The sequence below is a fragment of the Lissotriton vulgaris genome, chromosome 5, assembly GCF_964263255.1.
Source record: "Lissotriton vulgaris chromosome 5, aLisVul1.2, whole genome shotgun sequence".
Classification (NCBI taxonomy): Eukaryota; Metazoa; Chordata; class Amphibia; order Caudata; family Salamandridae; genus Lissotriton; species Lissotriton vulgaris.
This window is the reverse complement of record NC_141693.1, coordinates 1,231,677,284-1,231,697,542: the sequence shown is the minus strand read 5'-3', so window position 1 is coordinate 1,231,697,542 and position 20,259 is coordinate 1,231,677,284. Positions and strand designations below refer to the sequence as shown.

General features: G+C 46.5%; 1 protein-coding gene across 2 annotated transcripts in view; it reads left to right on the top strand.

Moving 5' to 3' along the window:
• KDM5B (lysine demethylase 5B) overlaps positions 1-20,259 on the top strand; it is an 856,576-nt gene that overhangs the window by 536,288 nt on the left and 300,029 nt on the right. For both annotated transcript variants that reach the window (XM_086923073.1, XM_086923072.1), the window contains 2 exons: positions 143-257; positions 15,956-16,311. In XM_086923073.1, the coding sequence (XP_086779199.1) occupies positions 143-257; positions 15,956-16,311 (471 nt within the window). The remainder of the gene's footprint in view (positions 1-142; positions 258-15,955; positions 16,312-20,259) is intronic.

The window sequence follows — 20,259 nt, the reverse complement described above, 5'->3', positions numbered from 1 at the left end:
TCCATAGTTTTAAAAAAAATTATAGTTCTTGTTTCTTCCCTTGAAGGTTTAATAATCATTTTACAAGTGCAGACTTTTACAAGCTCCCAGTTTGTGGTTGGCCTGCCAATGTTTTTGCTAAGTTTTTCCTTGTTCTTTTTAGGTATCGATCGGGTGGTGGTAAATCTCAAAACCTTTTAACTCTGAATGAGCTGCGGAGTTTTGTGAAACAGCTTTATGCCCTCCCATGTGTCATCAGTCAGACACCATTGCTTAAGGTACTATCATTTTAATTTTGAAATTGGGGTTGACTATTGACTCTGTGTTTTTACTTTCAAGACGATCTTTTCCTCAATGTGCTTAATTTTCAAGACCACAAGGCCTCACATTCCATCATGCAAATTAAAGTCTTCCACTAGTGGTTATAAAATACAAAACCTGGTTGCCATGACAACAAATTAATTTAAAACACTTTTAACATAAGCCTTACCTGTTGTCCCTGGCTTTTTTATAAGCTCATAGGGGTTACCAGAATCTCCTCATATTGTTATTGCAGTTTTATAGAATCAACCCATAATCACTTCAAGCTTAACTGTTCCGATACCACGTGTGGTGAAGCCAATGGACGGTATATGCCACCTTACCTGCTAAAAGACTTGTTCAGCATGGAACATTTTGTAGATCTGTATGATGAGACCTTATTGTGCCATGTATAGTTCGGAAAAATATCTACACAAATCGTTTTCTGTCTACCCTATGAAGAGTCTGCACAACTCACTGTGATGCCAATGCTAAGCCCTCAATGCTCCCAGTGTGATTCATTTTAAGTTATGTGTTCGAGGCATATGAGCTGCAGATAGCACATGTTGCAGAATAGCCATCTGGTGTTGGGCTCGGATATTTGCACCTTGTTGTTGTCTTGGAAGAAGTCTTTTGTGGTCACGAGATAGGTGACTCCTCCCTTACACGCTTGTGCGCATGGGCATTGACTCCATCTTCAGATTGTTTTTTTTCCGCCATCTGTTTCAGCTGTAACTTCTGCGCTCCGGTTCGGCACCATATTCTCCAAACCTTTTCGACGTGCAAAACCAATTTAGACTCTACGGTATTGATTTTGATCACATGATTTTCGACGCGCTTCTCAAATAATCTATTCCGGTCGTCAACGCGGGCCACTGGGCCTATAGACGCCGCTAGGGCCCACGGCTTGTGGAAAGGACGCTATTTAAAAAATGCTCCTAGTGTGGAGGAAAATTCCCACACAGTGACAACAACAAGGTCTGTAACCTGTGTCTCTCCCCGGAGCACAATGAGAACAATTGCCAGGCCTGCGCCACTTTAGGTCTTAAAAGACCATCCGTGATAGCCGGGCCCGACTACACATCATGACACAGCGAGCAGCTGCGGCACCTGTGTACATCTTCAATGAAGGCCCCGATGTTCCAAAAGAAGACTCTGAGGATCTGCAAATCGTGTCCGAAGCAGACGACTCCGACCATCCCATCACTCCAGGTCAACTAGTGAGTACAAATGCCCCTTCCTAAAGCCCACCTCCAAAAAAAAGGCCCTGGTCAAAACTTCGCCTGCAGGCCCCAGTCGCGACCAAAAACAAGCTTCAAAAGCCCAGCCCTCGGCTCTGAAGATAAAAGCCTTCCGGTAGCTTGGAACCGAGCAAACCGCATGCCACCAGATCCCAGTGTCGATATATGATCTTCTTGATTTCGTTTGAACTTGTAGAATATTTACATAGGTTAAAGCTAGGTGTGACCTTAATCTCTAAAGTGGTAGCTTGGTCGAGCAGTAAGGCAGTACCAGAGGACAGTGTAAAGCATTTTTGTACACACTCAGTCAGCAAAAGGTTTCACACAATCAAAGACTGAACTCCAGGCCAATTGTTTTTATATCAAGGATATAGATGTCTTATTTTCTAGAACCAACAGGTATCAAAATATACTGGTCTCAATTTGAGAGGTCTCATATGAGTACTTTACAGAAAGGCACCAAACTTTGTAAACACAATAGGTACAGGGGTTGCAGTAAGCAACACAATTCTACACACAAGTTTGCATTGAGCTCAATGGGTTTTCCTACATAAACACAGTGGATTACTTTGTGGATTACTTTGGTAGTTCCAGGACTGGATCCTAGAGTCAGTCCTGGGGTCTAAGCTGAAAATAATTTAGTAACGTTTTAGGTATCACAGTGATTTTTCAGAAATATAAAGCTATTTTAAAAATCCACACTTCAAACATTTCAACAGGAATCTGGCAATGTTATCCAATGGGAGAAAATTCAGGTTGCAGGTAAAGTACGTTCTCGTTACTTTTGTAATCTAGTACTGGGCTCCTGGGGCTAGTACTGGGGTCTCAACTTAAAACAGGTAGGTAATTGCGTTTCAGTATTTCGTAGGATTTTTAAAGGATTTTTAAAGAATATTTCAAGTTTTCAAAAGTAGAGGAAACCATACAATGGATTCCTATGGAGAAAATACAGATTGCTGGTAAACTCGATAAGGATTACTTTTGCGGTTCCGTACTGGGCTTCAAGGTACAGTACTGGCTTCTCGCATGCTTGCAGGTGCTTTTTTCGGAATTCGGATGACTTTTATATGAATATTTTAAGTTTTCAAAAGTAGATACTTAGAAGATTTTTCGAGTCAAACCAGCCAATGTTATTCAATGGCAGATACGTGAGTTACCGGTTTCCAGGTGAGTACTCGGCTGGCGAGGTTAAGGTTCTGGGCATAGACTCAGGGGTCCCCTAGGGTCAGGTAGGTACAGTTGGTTCACCCTCAGAGACGCAGGGGCGGCCGGGTGCAGAGGTAGTTAAGCCCAATGTTATCCAATGAGGTGCAGGGGTCTCCGGTTGGTGGCTGCTGGCTAGCAGGCCACGCGGCTGTGGGAGCTGGGCTCCTGGTCACTTGCTCAGGGCAAATGGAGAAGTAGAATAGGGTACAGGTTACACTGCCAGGGGCACTCGGGCGGCTGGGTGCAGGGTGCTCAATGTTATTCAATGGGAAAGGTAAAAAGGAAACAAAGGCTGCAGACTCTCGGACGGTGATTCTTCAGGTGCGACCACCACTTCGAGAGGTAAGTTGGGATCCTGGAGAAGAGGTAGGTACCCCAAAGGGAGGCACAGGGGGGGCGCCCTGCGCCGGTTGCAGGGGTGTCTTTGGGTGTCGGGAAATCTTACCCTCTGCTGGTCGCGGTTGGAGGGGTCCCTGGTTCTGAGGCTGCAGGCGTCGTCTGGTTCGTCGAGGAGGGTCTTTGGGCACTGGACTTCGGGTCCCAGTCACTGGAGGGACGTCCTCGTTGTCTTGGATCACTCGGGCACGGGCCGGACTTGGCGGGTTTAGAGTGGGCTTGTCCGGAGCTTCCTGGCTGGCACCAGGGAGGTTGTTACAGCAGAGCCTCTGCTGATGGAAGTCTCAGTCTTTAAGAGGGTCAAGGCAGGCAGGTCCTCTGGGTGTCCCAAGGTTGCTGTCCGCAGGAGTCGCCGGAATTTAGGCAGGAGCAGGTTCCAGGATCGACATGCCGGTAGGGCTTGGGCCAAGTCAGTTATTGTCGTCCTGTTAGCAGCTGCACGGCGGCTCTTCTTCCTCTTGGTCTTCTTTCCTCTTTTCTTATCGGAATCTGAGGAAGGAATGCTCAGGGTGCCCCTAAATATTGAATTCAGGGGTGTTACAGGTAGGGCAAGGGCAGGGACCTATAGGTCCCTGTCCTGGGGTGGGTACACCCCCTAGCCTGCTCCTGTCCTGTTGTAGCCTAGCTGTGATTGGGCAGGGCTCCTCATCTTCAAAATGGCCGAAGCCCGGGGTCGTGCTTCACCTAGTCTCCCCCACCTGAGGGGTGGAGTTGGCACAGGCTGGCACACCCCCCTTCCTGACGTAGTTTTTCCCGCCAGTCTTCCTGCCAGAGTGAGGGTCACGACTGGTGGGGGCCAGTTGCTGGGTACAGCAAATGGTGTGGAGAAGTTCAGAGGCAGCATGCCTTTGAAGCTTCCCCCTGCCCATCCTGGGGGAGGAGACCTAGCACCTTGCCTAGGATGTGCATTGTTGCAGGCCAAGGAGAGCGGGGGGGGGGAGCTCTCCACCCAGGGGTCGAGCCACATGTCTGCTGTGTGGCAGACTCTGTAGCCACTCAGCCCAGACGTGGATTGTAGGTTAGGTTTTCAGGGAGCATCTCTAAGATGCCTTCTGGTGCATTTTACATTAAATCCCACACTGGCATCAGTGCAGGTTTAATGTGCTGAGACGTTTGGTACCAAACTTGTCAGTTTTCAGTGTAGCCATTATGGTGCTGTGGAGTTCGTAATGACAACCTCCCAAAACCATATACTCTGAATGGCATCACTGCACTTAACAGTGCCCAGGACTGGTCCTGGGTTTTGTAGGGGCACAGGGCTCATTCACCTGTGCCCACACCTCTGGCATAGGGCACCCAGCTAGAGGGGTGACTGACGTATGCCAGGGCAGTGGGTTCTGTGGGCATGGCATACAGGGAAGAGTGCCATGTCGACTCTTTGTTTAGTTCTGTGCTTAGACACTCAGCCTGCAAAGGCAGTGTGTGGGTGTCGGGGTACAGGGCTATTGAGGGTGGCACAATAAGTGCTGCAGTCCTCAGGGGTCTTCTCTGGTCACCATGCCCTGGTTACCTAGGGTACCATTTACCAGGGGCTGACAGGTGGCCAGAGATGCCAATTGGGTTTCAGTTTCAACACAGTTTTAGGGAAGGAACACAGGCCCTGGGTACCTGCTTGGCAGGAACCCAGGGCACACTCAGTCAAAGCACATCAGCAGTTCAGAAAAAAGTGGGGGCATACCAGTGCCAGAAAGATGGCACTTTCTCACACCAAGGCTAATGATTTGATTCAGGAGGGGAAGTTAATAACAAATGCATCAATCAAATGTTCCCTTGATGCAGCAGACACCACCTCTAGGGCCAATAACACCTAGCGTGTTACTCCGACGACATGCCTGGTTACGCATCTCTCGATTCAAGCAGGAGGTACAAACAACTATACTCAATCAGTCCTTCAATCAGTAACAGCTGTTCGAGGCATATGAGTTGCAGATTGTATACTGTAGACACCACTCTTGAGACGAGCATTTGCAATGCAATAGGTCTCACAGTACTGAAAGTTTGAGCTATTGGCATTGCATTATTATTTGCAACTCATATAGGTCAAACTTTCAGTAATGCTAGATCTATTGCATTGCAGATGCTTGTTTATCACTCCATGCATATGGTATCGGACAATTCAAAGTAAATACATATGTAAAGTTAAGGGCAAGCTACAGTAGGTACCGCACTATAAAGCATTATTTAATATTTATTGAGTTACTCTTCAATCAGTAATATTAATACTTGGTTTGAGCAATTCTATTCCATTCTTGTGGGAGACTGCAATAGAGTTAAATGATATGTGTCAAAACATACAAGTTGTGTATTTTGGCTATATATTGGTACAATTCTTCTTAAAGTAGTTACTTGCCAGCAGGTAATGATTGTGAACCACTGACTTGAGGCCAAGTGAAGTATAGCCATAGTCACTGGAATTATGCGGCAGCAAAGGGACAATTTATGCAGCAGGGTTGACTAAATAAAGCTGCAAATTATGCAGCATTTGGTACATTCTGTGATGGTATTTATTATTTTCACATTTTTACACCTGTTCATAGTGTCTGGGAATAGGTTGCACATCATTAGTGTTGGTTTATCTCCCAAATATAGTAATAAGCAACAGAAAGCTAACCAGTGAGCCTATGCAACAGGCCTTCAACTGTGCAGCAACATATGTGACTGCCTTTTAGTAACTTTTGGACCGTTTAAGCTTAACTACTTTCTGCTAAAATCTGCAGATCATACATTAGATGATAGATTATGTGGCAAATACGGCAAATTTGTAATTATGCAAAAAACAGCGACAGCACAAACACATAATTCCAGTGGCTCGGAGTATAGCTGATCTATGGCACTGCCGGACAAACACCAGTGCTGTGCACACCGCCACTGAGTTTTGTTATTAAAGTATTGGTGGCACCATATGGAGGGGGGGGTATGGGTATGCTGACAAATGGAGTGAGGGAGGATGGATTATGTTTCTGAGTAGCTATGAAACTGCTGCCCCTCTACATCAAAGTGGAGTGATCTGCACAAGTACTATTTAAGTGGCTTACTCAGTTTAAATTGTGAAACGTTAGGATGGCAGTAGTGCCTGTAATTCGTTCTGCTCTTCATGGGGCCACTGTTACAGGTATACTTGCAGCCTCTAGGTTAATGTCTTCGGCTTGAGCACAGTGGTTGGTGTTTTCCATAGTGAGCTTTCTCTCAGACCGCAAGGAAGGTCAGTTCTCGATGAGGGGCAGGAAGCCTGCTAAAGGCACCTGAAGCTTGCTCCAGATAGTGGCAAGGGATGGACACTGGACACAGATTACATCAGGAATGCACCAGAGTCACATTACATATATAAACTAGGTATGTGGTCTATTGCGAGTCTCCCCACAAATAACTCCCACGGCTCCCACTGGCAGCTGTACAGACTGTGTAGTCTTATTTTGGGACTTACTACTGGAGGTTTGACCCACCCATACAAATTCATCACCACACCTGACTGAGCACTGCGGAGGCCGGTGATTAGTGGGTGGAACTAGTTGCCAGGCAACAGGGCACTTTCAACCATTACCGGCATTTTTTCCTCAAGAGGTTTTATCTACATTTCTAAAAATGCTTGTTTTTTTTAATAGTGTGAGCCTGGCCCAAAGGTATAGTCCCAAGTGAGCAGCTCAAGCCACCATGCTCAATGTCATTGCTGTTTCAAGCAGCAGCATGTGAGCTACTGTCTAAGGTGCAGCTTACAAGTACATTGATGAAGGGGGTAGTAGGTTGGCTTTTCCACAAACTGTCTTTTACGACTAGCTGCTGCAATTGGGGAACCAGTGACTTCCATTTTGGGTGCCAGGTATGTCCAAGTGCAGAAGAAAAGGAGATAGGAGAGCTGAAGAAAGGGACACGTGGGGGCAGAAGATGAGGATGCAGAAGGGGGCAAAGGGAAGGAAATTGACACAGAAGAGTAAAAGGGAAGGAATGAAGCCAGAACGGGACTTACACAAGAAGAAGAGAAGGTGAAAGGGACACATAGGGGACCAAGGACAGTGACACAGAAGGGGCAGACATAAAATTGGCCTGAAGGGAGCAGCATAAAAAGGACACTAAGGGGAGTAAATGAAATGGGGCTCAGAGGGCCGCAGACTAAGTGGGACGCAGAGGGCTGCATACGAAGTGGGACGCAGAGGGCGACCTGGAGACAAATGAAAGGAAGCAAATGAATGCTTGATACCCAGCAAGGGTCAACAGAACAAGGACAAGTGTGCTGGGTCACAAATTTATAGGTCAACACCGATGAAGCGTCCAGCCTGATTTTATTGACATTTTTCTATAAAAATGTTCCTATTACCCTGAACAAATATTTTTGCTCAGTGTAATTAGTGGGGAAAGTTGAGACTTTACTTTCGCTTCAATGTGAACTTTCACTCATCACAGTCACTGTGGGGAAAATCATTACAAAACACGAGGGATAGTTTTCTCGTGACATAGGGTTAATGGCTCTTGTTTGCAAAGTGAGACAGTACTGAATGCGAAAAAGTAAGGGGAATGGTGGGGCAAGATAAAACGAGACAAGCTTCCAGAATAAGCCAGCAAAGTACTAGGGTGCACACGAAGGGCAAGCCGAGAGCATAAACTCACAGGGACTTCTGTGTGTATGGTAAGAGGAGGATTGGGGAATGGATACAGGAGGGAAACAACTCGCCACTAGAGTGAAAAGTAATCATGAGGTTTACGATTACGGTTATGGACAGTGTTGGGACACACATCACACTGAATCCAACACTGCCTCGTCCCCGTGGCTGTCTGTTGCAATTCTCTTTTTCCCCTATGAGCTCCGGAATTTAGTCAGTGTGCTCCTCTCCCGTTCTTATTTCCTTCTCGGCTCTAGTCTTTCCTCCGGGATCCCATGTCGTTTATCAACAGCAGGCCAGCAGCTTTAGAAACTAGCAGCCACTGTGAAGGCGCCTCGAGGCTGCCGGATCGCGGCGCTGCTAGTCATGGGTGACTGAACAGCCGCCAGTGCGAGGCAGCCGGCCAAGCGGTACCTGGAAGTACACCCTTTTTATGTTTACGCAAGATGGCGGGAGCAAGAACAGAGCCCGAGGCAGTGCTGGACTTTGTACCTGGCCAGCTTTGAAACACGTTTGTTCCCTGAAACTGCGGAGTTGTGTGACGCACCATCCGCGTCCTAGGAGGCCTTACATGTGTGTTTGATTTGTGTCCACCCGTGCAAGTAAACAAGCTCTAAATCAGTTGTGTGCGCGCACCACAGAGACAGTGTTCCTAGCCTTAAAAGCATTTCAGAAAGCGCTTTACTTAAAGAGGTTGTTAATCCAAAAGGACAATACAACTGCCATGTTTTACATCAACAAACAAGGAGTAACACAATCCATAAAACAATCCACCTTAGCCCAAGAAATAAAGAGATGGGCAATCCCAAGGAAAATAGACTGACTAGCAATACATTTTCCAGGGAAGGACAATATAGAAGCAGACAGGCGGAGCAGGCAAGCATCAGCATCACACGAATGGGAAATGAATCAATCAAAAATCCTAAAGATATTCAAGAAATGGGGAACTCCAGAAATCTACCTTTTTGCAGCTCCCCAAAATGCTAAAACTTCGAATCCAGGCAACCATGCAGACAATCCATAGGGAATGCTCTTTGGTTAGCTGGTCAGGGACATTTGCTGACCCAAACCCCCCCCTTTCGATACCACTGCTACTCCGGGTACTCAACAAGTGCAGGATCAGCCACATGACATTAATACTCATAGTACCTCAGATGGCCTTCTCACAGAATATGAAGATGACTCAAAGGGCCATGCACAAATTACCCAACAGAAAGGACCTCTTAACAATGCAAAACGGAAACGTTCTACACCCAGAGCCAGAGAGCCTAAGCCTGGCAGCATGGCTCCTGAGAACATAGAATTGGCTCACCTCAAACTACCACAGAGCACAATGGCAGTACTCAAAGAAGCAAGAAGACCTACAACAAGGAAGTGTTAAACAGCCAAATGGAAAAGATTCTGTCATTGGTGCCTTAGAGAAAAACTTTCAAGAAGGATCACAAGAATCAAACTAAAACACTGAACATATTTACTACAAAATAAATTGAGCTACACATCGATAAGGGTACACTTAGCAGCAATCGTAGCGTACACAAGGGGAGAAACTGGGGAACGTTTCTTCAAATCCCATGTGGTAAAAAGATTCCTAGAAGGAGCAAAGAGAATAGCACCTCCAAGAAAGGTGCCACCACCGGCATGGAATCTCAATGTAGTACTAGCTGAAATGATGAAGGTACCATTCGAACCACTCCACAAAGCAACACTACAAATGCTCACGCTAAAAACTGCATTTTCAGTTGCTATTACATCACTAGTAGAGTAAGTGAATTGCAAGCTCTAACACTACAAGAGCCCTACTTCCAAATACATGATGACAGAATCATCATCAGAACAGATCCATAATTTATGCCAAAGGTGATATCGAAGTTCCACGTAAACCAAACTATACAAATACCACGTTTTTTTCCAAAAACCAAAGACACAAGCAGAATGAGCATTACACACCCTGGACGCCAGAAGGGCAGTCATGCACTACATAGAAAGAACCAAAGAATACAGGAAAACAAAACCATTCTTTCTATCATTTACCAACAGTTTTCTTGGACGACCAGTCACAAAGAATACCATTGCAAGATGGATTGCACAAGCTATACAATTCTGCCACAAACAGGCAGGTCAGACATTACAAGGAGCACCACACGCTCGCTCAACAAGGAAGAAAGGAGCAACAGTAGCTTTTCTAGCAAATACGCCTATTCAAGACATATGCCAAGTGCAACATGATCTTAAGTGCACATGTTCACGAAGCACTATTGCATGGATATTCAAATGAATAAAGAAGCTCAAGTAGGACAAAAGGTATTAATATTTTCTCAAACCAACGCTCATCTTCCACCCAATCACCACAAGACTAGCAAACCACTACAAAGTCTATTCACAGCATGGTGAATCCAGAAAAGACTCACACTGCAAAATGTATAGTTTCTTACCTGTCGGTGTAGTTTTGCAGCTTGAAGAATTTTCTGGATTCACTAGCAAACCCACCCTCCTCCGCCAGAAAGATTAGACAAGATGAAGAAATAAATGAAACAAGAAAAAAAAAAAGATTCTGAAGATGGCGACCAAAGGTGGGCGCTTCCATGGGGAGCACGTCGAAGCCACAGAAGGACACCAAATGGTGGTATATCGATGCCCAGTGGCATACTGCAATTCCAGACCCATCCACTAGATGGCAGAATAATGCACAGCATAGTGAATCCAGAAAATTCTTCAACCTGCAAAACTACACCGACACGTAAACTATACGTTATCCCTACCATGCTCCACCTAAGGTCGGTGGCTATAAACCAGCAATCCAGTCTGCTAAACATTCTAGTGGCAGGAGAGCTGCAAGTGGTTGGGTGGTGTCTCGCCATATATCGATTAAGTGAATGCTCTCTAGAATGTCTCGTCTCGCGGCCATTCCACCTCAGTCCAATCATGCAACCTTAAACATGTAACCATCTGTGAGAAGCTGGGTTTCTGTAGCAGATACTCCCCCCAACCCCCCCCCCCCCCCATTTTTTATGCCAGAACTACTACTGATGATCCTTGTCTTGATGTGCCCTGGGTCTTGGCCAATCAGGTTCCCAGGGCCTGTGTTCTTTTCCCAAAACTGTACCAAACCCAATTGGCACCCTATCCACAGGTTAGACCCTGGTAAATGGTACCCCAAGTACCCAGGGCACTGTGACCAGAGAAGGCGTCTAAGGGCTGAAGAACTTACTGTGCCACACTTATAGGCCCTGTACCTTTACACTCACGCTGCGTGTTTTGTTGCAGAACAAAGTGAAGAGTCGACATGGCACACATACCTGTATGCCATGCCTATGACCCACTGCCATGGCATAGATCAGCCACCCCTCTAGCTGGGTGCACAATGCCAGTGGTGAGGGTACAGGTGCATGAACCCTGTACCCCTACAGGGTCTAAGACCATTCTTTGACATTGTAAGCGCAGTGCTTTCATTAGGAGTATATGGTGTTGCGAGTTTGTCATTCCTACCTCTACAGCACCATAATGGCTACACTGAAAACTGGGAGGTTTGGTATCTAACTTCTCAGCACATTAAACCCACACTTTTGGGAGTGTGGGATTTAATAAAAAATGCGGAGGATGCAACTCTCAGTTCCTGCCATCTTGCAGATATGGGACCCAGCCAACCGGAGTGAGGCATATGCCCCCTCACTATGGAGGGTGGCACCATAGGGAGTGTACACACCCCAAGGAAGGGACCCATTGGTCCCAACCTTTACTTGCCTGTAACACCCCTAAATCTAGTATTTAGGGGCACCCCTGAACCTTGCCTCTTCAGACAAAAATCAGCCTAGAAGAAAAGGACAGAACAGCCATACTGAAGCTAAGAGGAGGACGCCCACTGACTTGGCCCCAGCCCTACCGGCTTGTCCCCACCTCGAACCTGCAGAAGGGAATCCCCGGTGTGTCCTGTGGCCAGCAACCTCAAGAACCCAGAGGACCTGCCCTGCCTTCCAAGGAAAAGGCTTTGTCTCCCATGAGGACTGGATTTGATCACCCACAGACTTTGGCTCCGAGTCTGCACCACTCTGCACCCGTCGTCCACGGCCAGAGTTCGAGTGGCCCAACACCACGAGGAGGTCTCCCCGGCGATTCTGACCAGTTATCTGGTGATCTCTGACCTGCCTCGAATCTCCCAGCGAAGCCTGCAGCCTCTTTCTGGAGGATCCCCTGACTGCGACTATAGCTGGTAAGAGAAACCAGATGCCTAAAGACACCCCTGGAACTGTAGCCACACCGCCTTGGGTGGCCCAACCGACTGTGTCCCAGCATTCTCCAGCAGCCCAATGTACCTCTCCAACCGGTGGTCACCTCCAGAAGATCTTTGTCCGAGCCTACAGTCTATGTTGAAACCGGAGTATCCCCATTGCAGTCAACAGGGCACCTGACACCAAACCAGCACCCTGCACCCAGCCGCCGCTGTGGGTACACTTTGTATGCTAAACCGGATCCCCCTTTGCCCTGAGCCCAACACCAGGAGCTGTGCTCCCACAACCCAGTGGCCTGCTCGTAAGCAACCACCATCCGGAGGCCCCCTCCTCCCTATGGATAACATTGGGCCTCAGCACTCTGCACCCGGCAGTGGGTGTAACCAGTGTGCATTCTCGACTGTCGGGGAACCCTTGTTCTAACCCCAGAACCTCACCCCCGATGACCAATTACTTACCCTATAACCATTTCTCTCCATAGGAACCTATTGACTGTTTTTCTCTGAAAAATAATTTGTGTGGAGTTGATTTGTATGGAAACCTGAAAAATAACAATAGTGCAAAACTGATTTTACTTACCTTTTCTCTAGGAAATGCCCTTTTCTCTAGGAAATGCCCCAGTGTGATATCTAGGCACATCACACGGAGTAGAAAAAGTAACTTAAAAAGTAAACAAAAAAATTACAAAAAAGTAATCTGTACAGTAATTTCAATACCTTGCCTTACCTGTATTTCAAACAACTGCATTTGAACTTGCATTCACTTGTAAACACTGCATAATATTTTGCAAAGGATTTATTTCGCTTACCTTTGCCAGGCTTGGGTCTAGAAATAAAATAACTTGATATTTTTATACAAACAAAATTGGTCTGAGTTCAGTCTTTAAGTGTCCGACATCATATGATGATTAAGTGTGTACAACAAATGCTTAACACTACCCTATGATAAAGCCTTACTGCTTGCCCATACTACCACAAATAGAGAGTAAGGTGCTATCTACTTTTACCTCTGCCTCCCTCTGGGGTTCCATTGGACTCTGTGCACACTATTCCTTTTTTTGGTATAGTATATACAGAGCCAGCTTCCTACATTGGTGGATCAGCGGTAGGATATACAACTTTGCATTTTGTTGGAATAACTTGGTTACCACCTGATCATATGACAGAACTCTTAAATTGTCTTTAGAACTCTGATTATTTTGCTTGGACAAAATATTTCCAAATTACTAAGTCTTGTTAGGGCCATGGTTAAGTCCCTTAAGAATTTTAGAAAAATAAAAGTTCACTTTCGATAGGGATTTGAGGGGTTAGTTTTTTTTAACTATGTCTCTTAACTAGAACGCAGTTGTTAGTGAAGATAACCACAATAGCAAATAGGAGCAGGTTGCGGAGCTTGACCTCCCCCTGATCTACACTTAGAATTTAGGGAGTTAAGGTGTCTATGCAAGCTTAAAATTATAATAATGGGGCCCCATTCTCTTCAAACAAAAGCTTCAGGAACAGTTGGCAGGGTACGCAAAGGACCATCCTTCTGAGAATGGTGAAGACCTCTCAATTAAGAGGAAATGAGGATAACTACAAACCTCCCCCAGTCCATAGGGAGAGAAGGGCCCCAGTGGCCCTGACTCCAAAAATAAACCCCTCAGCACCTAGAGCCCACACAGGTGGATCAGGTGCTGGTGAGGATATTGAGGCCAGCCTCAATGAGGGAGACAACCTTTTAGCAAGGTTGGCCAAACGATTGGATCAAGAGACCAGACTCCTGGCTCTAGAGAAAGAGAGAGCAGAGATGGGCTTAGCTTCCATCAATAGTGGCAGCAATTTACTAAATAAGGATAAAGAGCAAAAATACAATCCTAAAATCCCGAAAGGGATTGTTCCTAAATATGAAGAGTGATGATATCTCAAAATGGTTCACAGCTTTTGAGAGGACCTGTGAAATGAGAAAAGTGATGAGGTCACACTGGGGGGGGGGCTCCTTTGGGAACTGTTCTCTGGTAACAGCAGTGACAGACTCCTGACCCTTATAGGGGCAGATGCTGGGTCTTATGACCTAATGAAGAGAACTCTGATTGAGGGCTTTAAACTCACAACTGAAGAATACAGAATTGCATTCAGGGGGGCTCACAAAACCCAAAACAAATCCTGGATTGACTTTAACTACTCAGTTAAGAAACCAGGCGGTTAGTTAACTGAACATAATGTGCATGATTTAAATGGACTTTACAACTAGTTTATGAAGGAAAATATTTTAAGTCTAATTTCTCCCCAAGAATTGGGTAAGAAGGAAGACCACTAGGTCAAGACAAGGGTGACAAAAACAGCCACTGGGGGTGACCAAAAGAAAGGGGTTACAAAACCTCCCCAGGGGAAAGGTGGTGAGAATCCCCCAGATAAAAATCCTGAGTCTTCAAAGGGGCCCCAAAAACGTGTATGGGAGTGGGACCCAAATCTCTTCCAAGTCCACCAATAGGTAGAGGGGAAAGAACTTTGATCCCTTAAAGACCTGGTGTAACAACTGTAAGAAGTTGGGGCTCTTAACTGGAGAGGCTACTTGTCCTAAGAAGAAGCCCCCTAGTCCTCTTACAGCTACTGCTGGTGTAGCCAGTCTCCAGATGGGATCAGCAGTGTGCCTAGATCAAATCTGGCTGCACACTGAAGCAGTTGTAGTCACAGAGAGGGAAGTTGAGTTTTCCACTTTAGCTGTGTGGCCACCCAACTTAAAGAAATATTTGCAATACCCGTGGATCAATGGGAATATAATAGAAGCCCTATTGGGAAATAGATGCCAGTGTCACTATGGTGAGAGATATACTGGTTTCCCCAGAGCAATACCTGAATGGGAAAACTTACCTAGTCACCATTGCTGACAGTGTTACTACTAACCATGCTATGGCTATTGACTGGGGGCAGGTTACTGGTCTGAAACAGGTAGTGGCATTTCCAGAACTTCTAGCTGCATGTCTGCTTGGTAATGACCTAGAAACCTATGCATGGGCTAAGGTAGAACTAAAAACCCATGCAGCAATGTTGGACATCCCTGAGCTTGTGTGTCAGGACTAGAGCACAGGACCTGTCCTCTATGATCAGTCACAATTCTTCCTTGTCTGCGGGTCCAGAATGGCTCTACATAATGGACGTCATAGCTCGGAAATATTGTGCATACAGCTCATCACATGCCAGGAGAGGGAAATTCTTGCAGACACACAAAGCAAACAGACATGCCTCACGAGCGTTAGTTAAAGCAAACATTACTTACAGGTGTCATCAGTCCATCAGGAGCAAACCTATTCCACCATCTAGTGGCTGTGTTTGGAGTTGTTCGCTATTCTCAATTTCTTTTCTTTTGAGTGTCAACCAGTGGTGTGCAGAGCCAGCCCCCTAACATGTCGAAGGTAAGCCCAAAATTCCCCCAATGCTTAAATGCCAACTCCCGATTTTTTTTTCCACTGTTGCTTTTAGGAGCAAGGTTCAGAGCTCAAAATTTTTTTCTTTCAAAATGCTGGTTTATGTTCCAGGATCGCACTCTGGCATGCCTATTCACAGATGTTTTATTTTGAAATTTAAAATTGCGGGTGACATTTATACTTATGGCTTATTTTGCTGTTGCATATAAACATTGTTGCAGACATCTACTGCACCCTACAGATCTCCAGCATATCACTCTTTTGTTGATTGAAGATGTGATTCTCCTGGGATATAAAAATCGTCTAGATATTTTATGACTTGAAGTAATCACAACTCCCATAATGCAAATTGCCTTGTGGTTCTAAGGACTTCCAGGATTCGCAAAAAAAGTTAATTGTTCAAGGTCCTAGTAGCAAGGAAAACTGTAAAGCCTGACTGATTAATTTCTACACTGAAACTTTGTTGCAGAAAAAAACCTTTTGTTTTAAAACTAAAAAGAAAAATAAGATTCATAATCAGTCAATTATTTCCTTTGTAGTATTTTTTTTCTTGATCCTATGAATGTATGCCTATCTGCACTTACTAAATGTATTTCTTGATTTTAGGAACATCTGACCAGAGTTGATGATTTTCTACAACAGAGCCAAAGACTCCTCTCTGAGGAGATGCCCAATGTCTCTGAGCTACAAGAACTACTGGATGTCAGCTTTGAGTTTGATATAGAACTTCCACAGATCGGGGAGCTGCGAGAGAGGCTCGAGCAGGTTCGATGGTTACAAAATGTAAATCAGGCATGCAGCAATTCGAACACCCTGACCTTGGATGATATGAGACGACTCATAGACTTAGGAGTTGGTTTGACTCCTCATGTTACAGTGGAAAAAGCAATGGCGAGGTTACAAGAACTGCTGACAGTGTCTGAACACTGGGATGATAAGGCCCGAAGCCTCATCAAGGCCAGGTAAACAATTCTGACTGTTGTCAGTGTCAATATATAATGTACCCAATGCTCTCAAATGTTGAATGTGACTGTGCTAATAGTGGGAGAAATATTGTATCACCCCCATATGCTGACCTTGTCTGCAGCGCCATGGTCTCTCGTGCTCAAAATAAATATCTGATAAGTCAAAGCACTCGGTATGTGCCTCCAATCTGCATTAGCCCCTGCAAGTTGTCTTAAAGGCACCTCTCTACGGAAAACAGTCTGTGCCCTGTTTTTGCACACAGTAACAACATGTTCATGTGGTGGGGGGCTTGGTTTTGAGCTGGTTACGTGTGTAGTTTGATCATCTTTACCACTGAAAAGATTTTGTTATGTTTCAAGATGTAATTGGAATTTTACAAAAGCCAGTAAATTTCTTTTAAATTGGAGACAAAATTACCTCTAACTTTCTCTAAATAAAAGATCAGCATTGTCGGATTGATTCTCACTGATAACCATTAAAGTAGAATAGTCCAGCCTACGTGTGGGGACACCTGAAAACAAAACTTACACACACACTCTCTGCTTGTATCACTGTAGATACACATGCTTACCATACCTTTGCCATCTAGTTTTGGGCTCGTACTTTTGCAAGTTGCTTTCTCTCAAGTCACAAGGTGTGGTGTGACTCCTCCTCTTCGTGTAACATGAGCACTGACTCAATGTTAGGTAATTTTTACCGCTTTGGGTGGCAGTAGGAGTGGCTACCCACTGGCTAGTAGCCAACTCTATTGCAATTCTCTCTCTCTATCATAGGACACAATGCGAGGAGAAAGGCATCCTCGAAAACCTCCTGAAGCAATTTTGCAAAAGATGGTGAAGAGCCAGTGTAGGAAAGTACCCCTTTTGGCATGGTAACCCCCCCGCTTTTCCCGGACTTATTCATCTTTGACAGAATGTGCACTGGTTCCTGCTAAGCAGGTTCCCAGTGCTGTGTTCTTTCCCAAAACTGTACCATTGTTTTCTCTGTTGTTGCACCTCTGGCCCACATAAGTCCCTTGTAAAAGGTACATGTAGTACCAAGGGCATTGTGACCAATGAGAGTCTCTAACCACTGTTGGAGTGTGCAGTCTGAGCAGAAAGGAGACTGCTCCTGGTGAGGCTGTCTTATCAACCTACTTACCTGGAATTTACTTTAAGCGCACGTATACCAGCGGCTTCTTGGCGCTATAGCTAACGGGGACTGAGGGTGGAGGTAGGGAGGTCAAAGCGGGCAATTAGTCAAAGGATTTTGTAAAAAGATGGGTTTTGAGGCTTTTACGGAATTGTGAATAGAGGGGGATGGAGCGAAGTTCAAGGGGAAGGGAATTCCAGAGGGTAGGGGCGAGGACAGCAAAGGCTGTCTGTTATCAACCTACTTACCTGGAATTTACTTTGTACCTGGAATTTACTTTGTACCTAAGCTTAAATAAACCATCTATAGAATATACACCTCTGCTAATGGACTTCTGATTAACACATTATGGCAGAGCTATAAGTAGGTAAAACCTTGCTCTCAAAATGTAGTGTTAGTTGGGCTGAGCAGTCCGGCTTATTTTAGGGTAGTGTTGAGCATTTGTCAAGCAAGAAATGATGTTACTCAATCAAAGACTAAATCCAGACCAATTGTTTGTATAAAAAGTTACTTTTTTTTTTTTTTTTTACTAGAACCAAGATTTACTTAGTAGCAGGTAAGCGATACCTTCAAAACAATAATACTTTTCAAAATACGGTGTGTTCTGGTTTTGTAGAAGCATAGAAGTTACTTTGCAGTAGAGATAATGTGTTCTAAACTCTTAAGAATATTTGTAATTATTTTAGAATACTTTCTAGGTTCGAGGCATGTGGGCTGCTGAATTCATATCTGTGCATAGATCGCCGCCTAGTGTTGGGTCCGGATGATTGCACATTGTTGTCCTGGAAGAGTCTTCGAAGTAACACGAGATAGGTGGCTCCTCCCCTGGACTACAGTGCGCATGGGCATCGACTCCATCCTCAGATTGTTTTTTACCGCCATCTTGTCGGAATCGATAGAAAACTTTCTTGAGACCAAAAGGTCTTTAGTCTAATACGTCGGTATGGTCTTGCGTTCGGCATTGCTTCTTCTAGCTCGGTTCCGAGACGGATTCTCTACTCCCGGGTGCTCTCGGCGCGGAAGGCCCACTCAACGCTCCAGACCTATCGACCGTCCATCATGGACCGAAGTCCATTCAAGAGATGTCCGGTCTGCAACTCAAAGTATCCCCACATCGACGTCCACCCGGTGTGCAACAAGTGTCTGTCGCCGGACCACGATGAGGACAAGTGTATGGCTTGTTCACGCTTCAGGTCCAAGAAGACGCTTAAGCTTCGAAGAGCTGCGCGCCAGGAGGCCCAGCTAGCTGCACCGGCGCCTGTGCACATCTTCGATGCAGGGGATGTCGAGGACGAAGCTATCCAGGACATTTCTGAGTCAAACCCCGCGTCGGACGTCGATTATGACTACGACGCGGATGCTGAGATGTTCGAGGGCGAAGAAGTCGTCGACGAGGTAGGGGACGACGACGGGGCCCTCGGGGCCATGGAGGATAGCTCGGATGAGGAGCTTCCTCAAACTGACTCTGGGGCCGTGCCAATTTATAAGGCCCAGGTCGAGGGATCGCCTTCGGGCCTTACCCAAGATCTCGCTATGGGTTCTACGGCCCCGCCTTCGGGCTCGGCCACGGACATTGCTGCCGAGCCACTCCCTGGCAAAACGAAAGCGAAACCTACGGTCTCGACGCCAGATACTGCGCAGGTGCCAGCCTCGAAACCGAAAGTGCACATCGCTTTGGTTGGCTCCAAGGCCTCGGAGGCTTCGGCGCCCAAGAAGCCGAAGGTGGCTGTCGAACCGAAGGCTCAAGTCAAGGGCGTCGAGACGAAGTCTGCCGCGCCGAAGACTAAAGTGAAGGTGGTCGAGCCGGGCGCGTCGGCGCCGAAGACGGTCGACACCGGCAAAAGCCTTGGCGACCCGAAGAAGACTGTCGGCGAGCCGAAGAAAACTCTTGGTGACCCGAAGAAGCGGCTGGATGACCCGAAGGTCCTCACAACCCCGCGTCCGCAGGACAAGGCCAAGGGCGCCGCGCCCCGAGAGTCGACTCCGAAAGTGACCTCGAAGGATTCCATTGAACCGGCGCGCCCATCCGCCGCGTACACCAAGAAGGTGACGGACTCCCTGCAGCGCATCAGGGACAGCACCGCGTCGGTCGGTCCGAAGGATCCTCCACCTGCGAAACCTGTGGAGAAACCATTTAAGGAGTCCACGCCCATCCACTTCACGTTGCCGCCGAAGGCCTTCGCTCCTAAGGCTGTGGCCGGCGTGCCCGACAAGGTCTCATCGGTGGTCCCCGGCCCGCGACCTCGACTACCTTCGGGGGACGAGCGTCAGGAACACTTCATCAACGCCGAAACGGGCAAGCTTTCCCTCCTCAAGCGGAAAATCGCCCCAGAACGCCCACTGGAGTCTTACAAGATCCCTCTCAAGAAAAAGAAGGACTGCTTGCTCTCCCGTCTTGGTGGAACCCCTTTTATCAAAAAGCCGAGCGCACTTTAACGGTCCCCCCACGGGCCCACTCCACCCGAAAGTTGGGGGCCTCCATGGCTTTCCTTGGAAATATTCCTTTAGAAGACATATGTAGAGCAGCCACATGGTCTACCACACACACATTTACAAAGCATTATTGTGTTGATGTGCACTCCGAACAGCAGGCAGCTGTAGGGCAGGCTGTTCTCAAAACACTTTTCCAAACTGCTGCAGCTGGCATAGGCAGCCGCCGCAAATGGAGGGACTGCTATGTATTCTATGCACAGATATGAATTCAGCAGCCCACATGCGTCGAACCGAATATGCAACTTACCAGTATGCATCTGTTCTTGGCATGTAGGGCTGCTGACATTCATATCGCCCGCCCTCCTCCCCGGCGCCCGTAG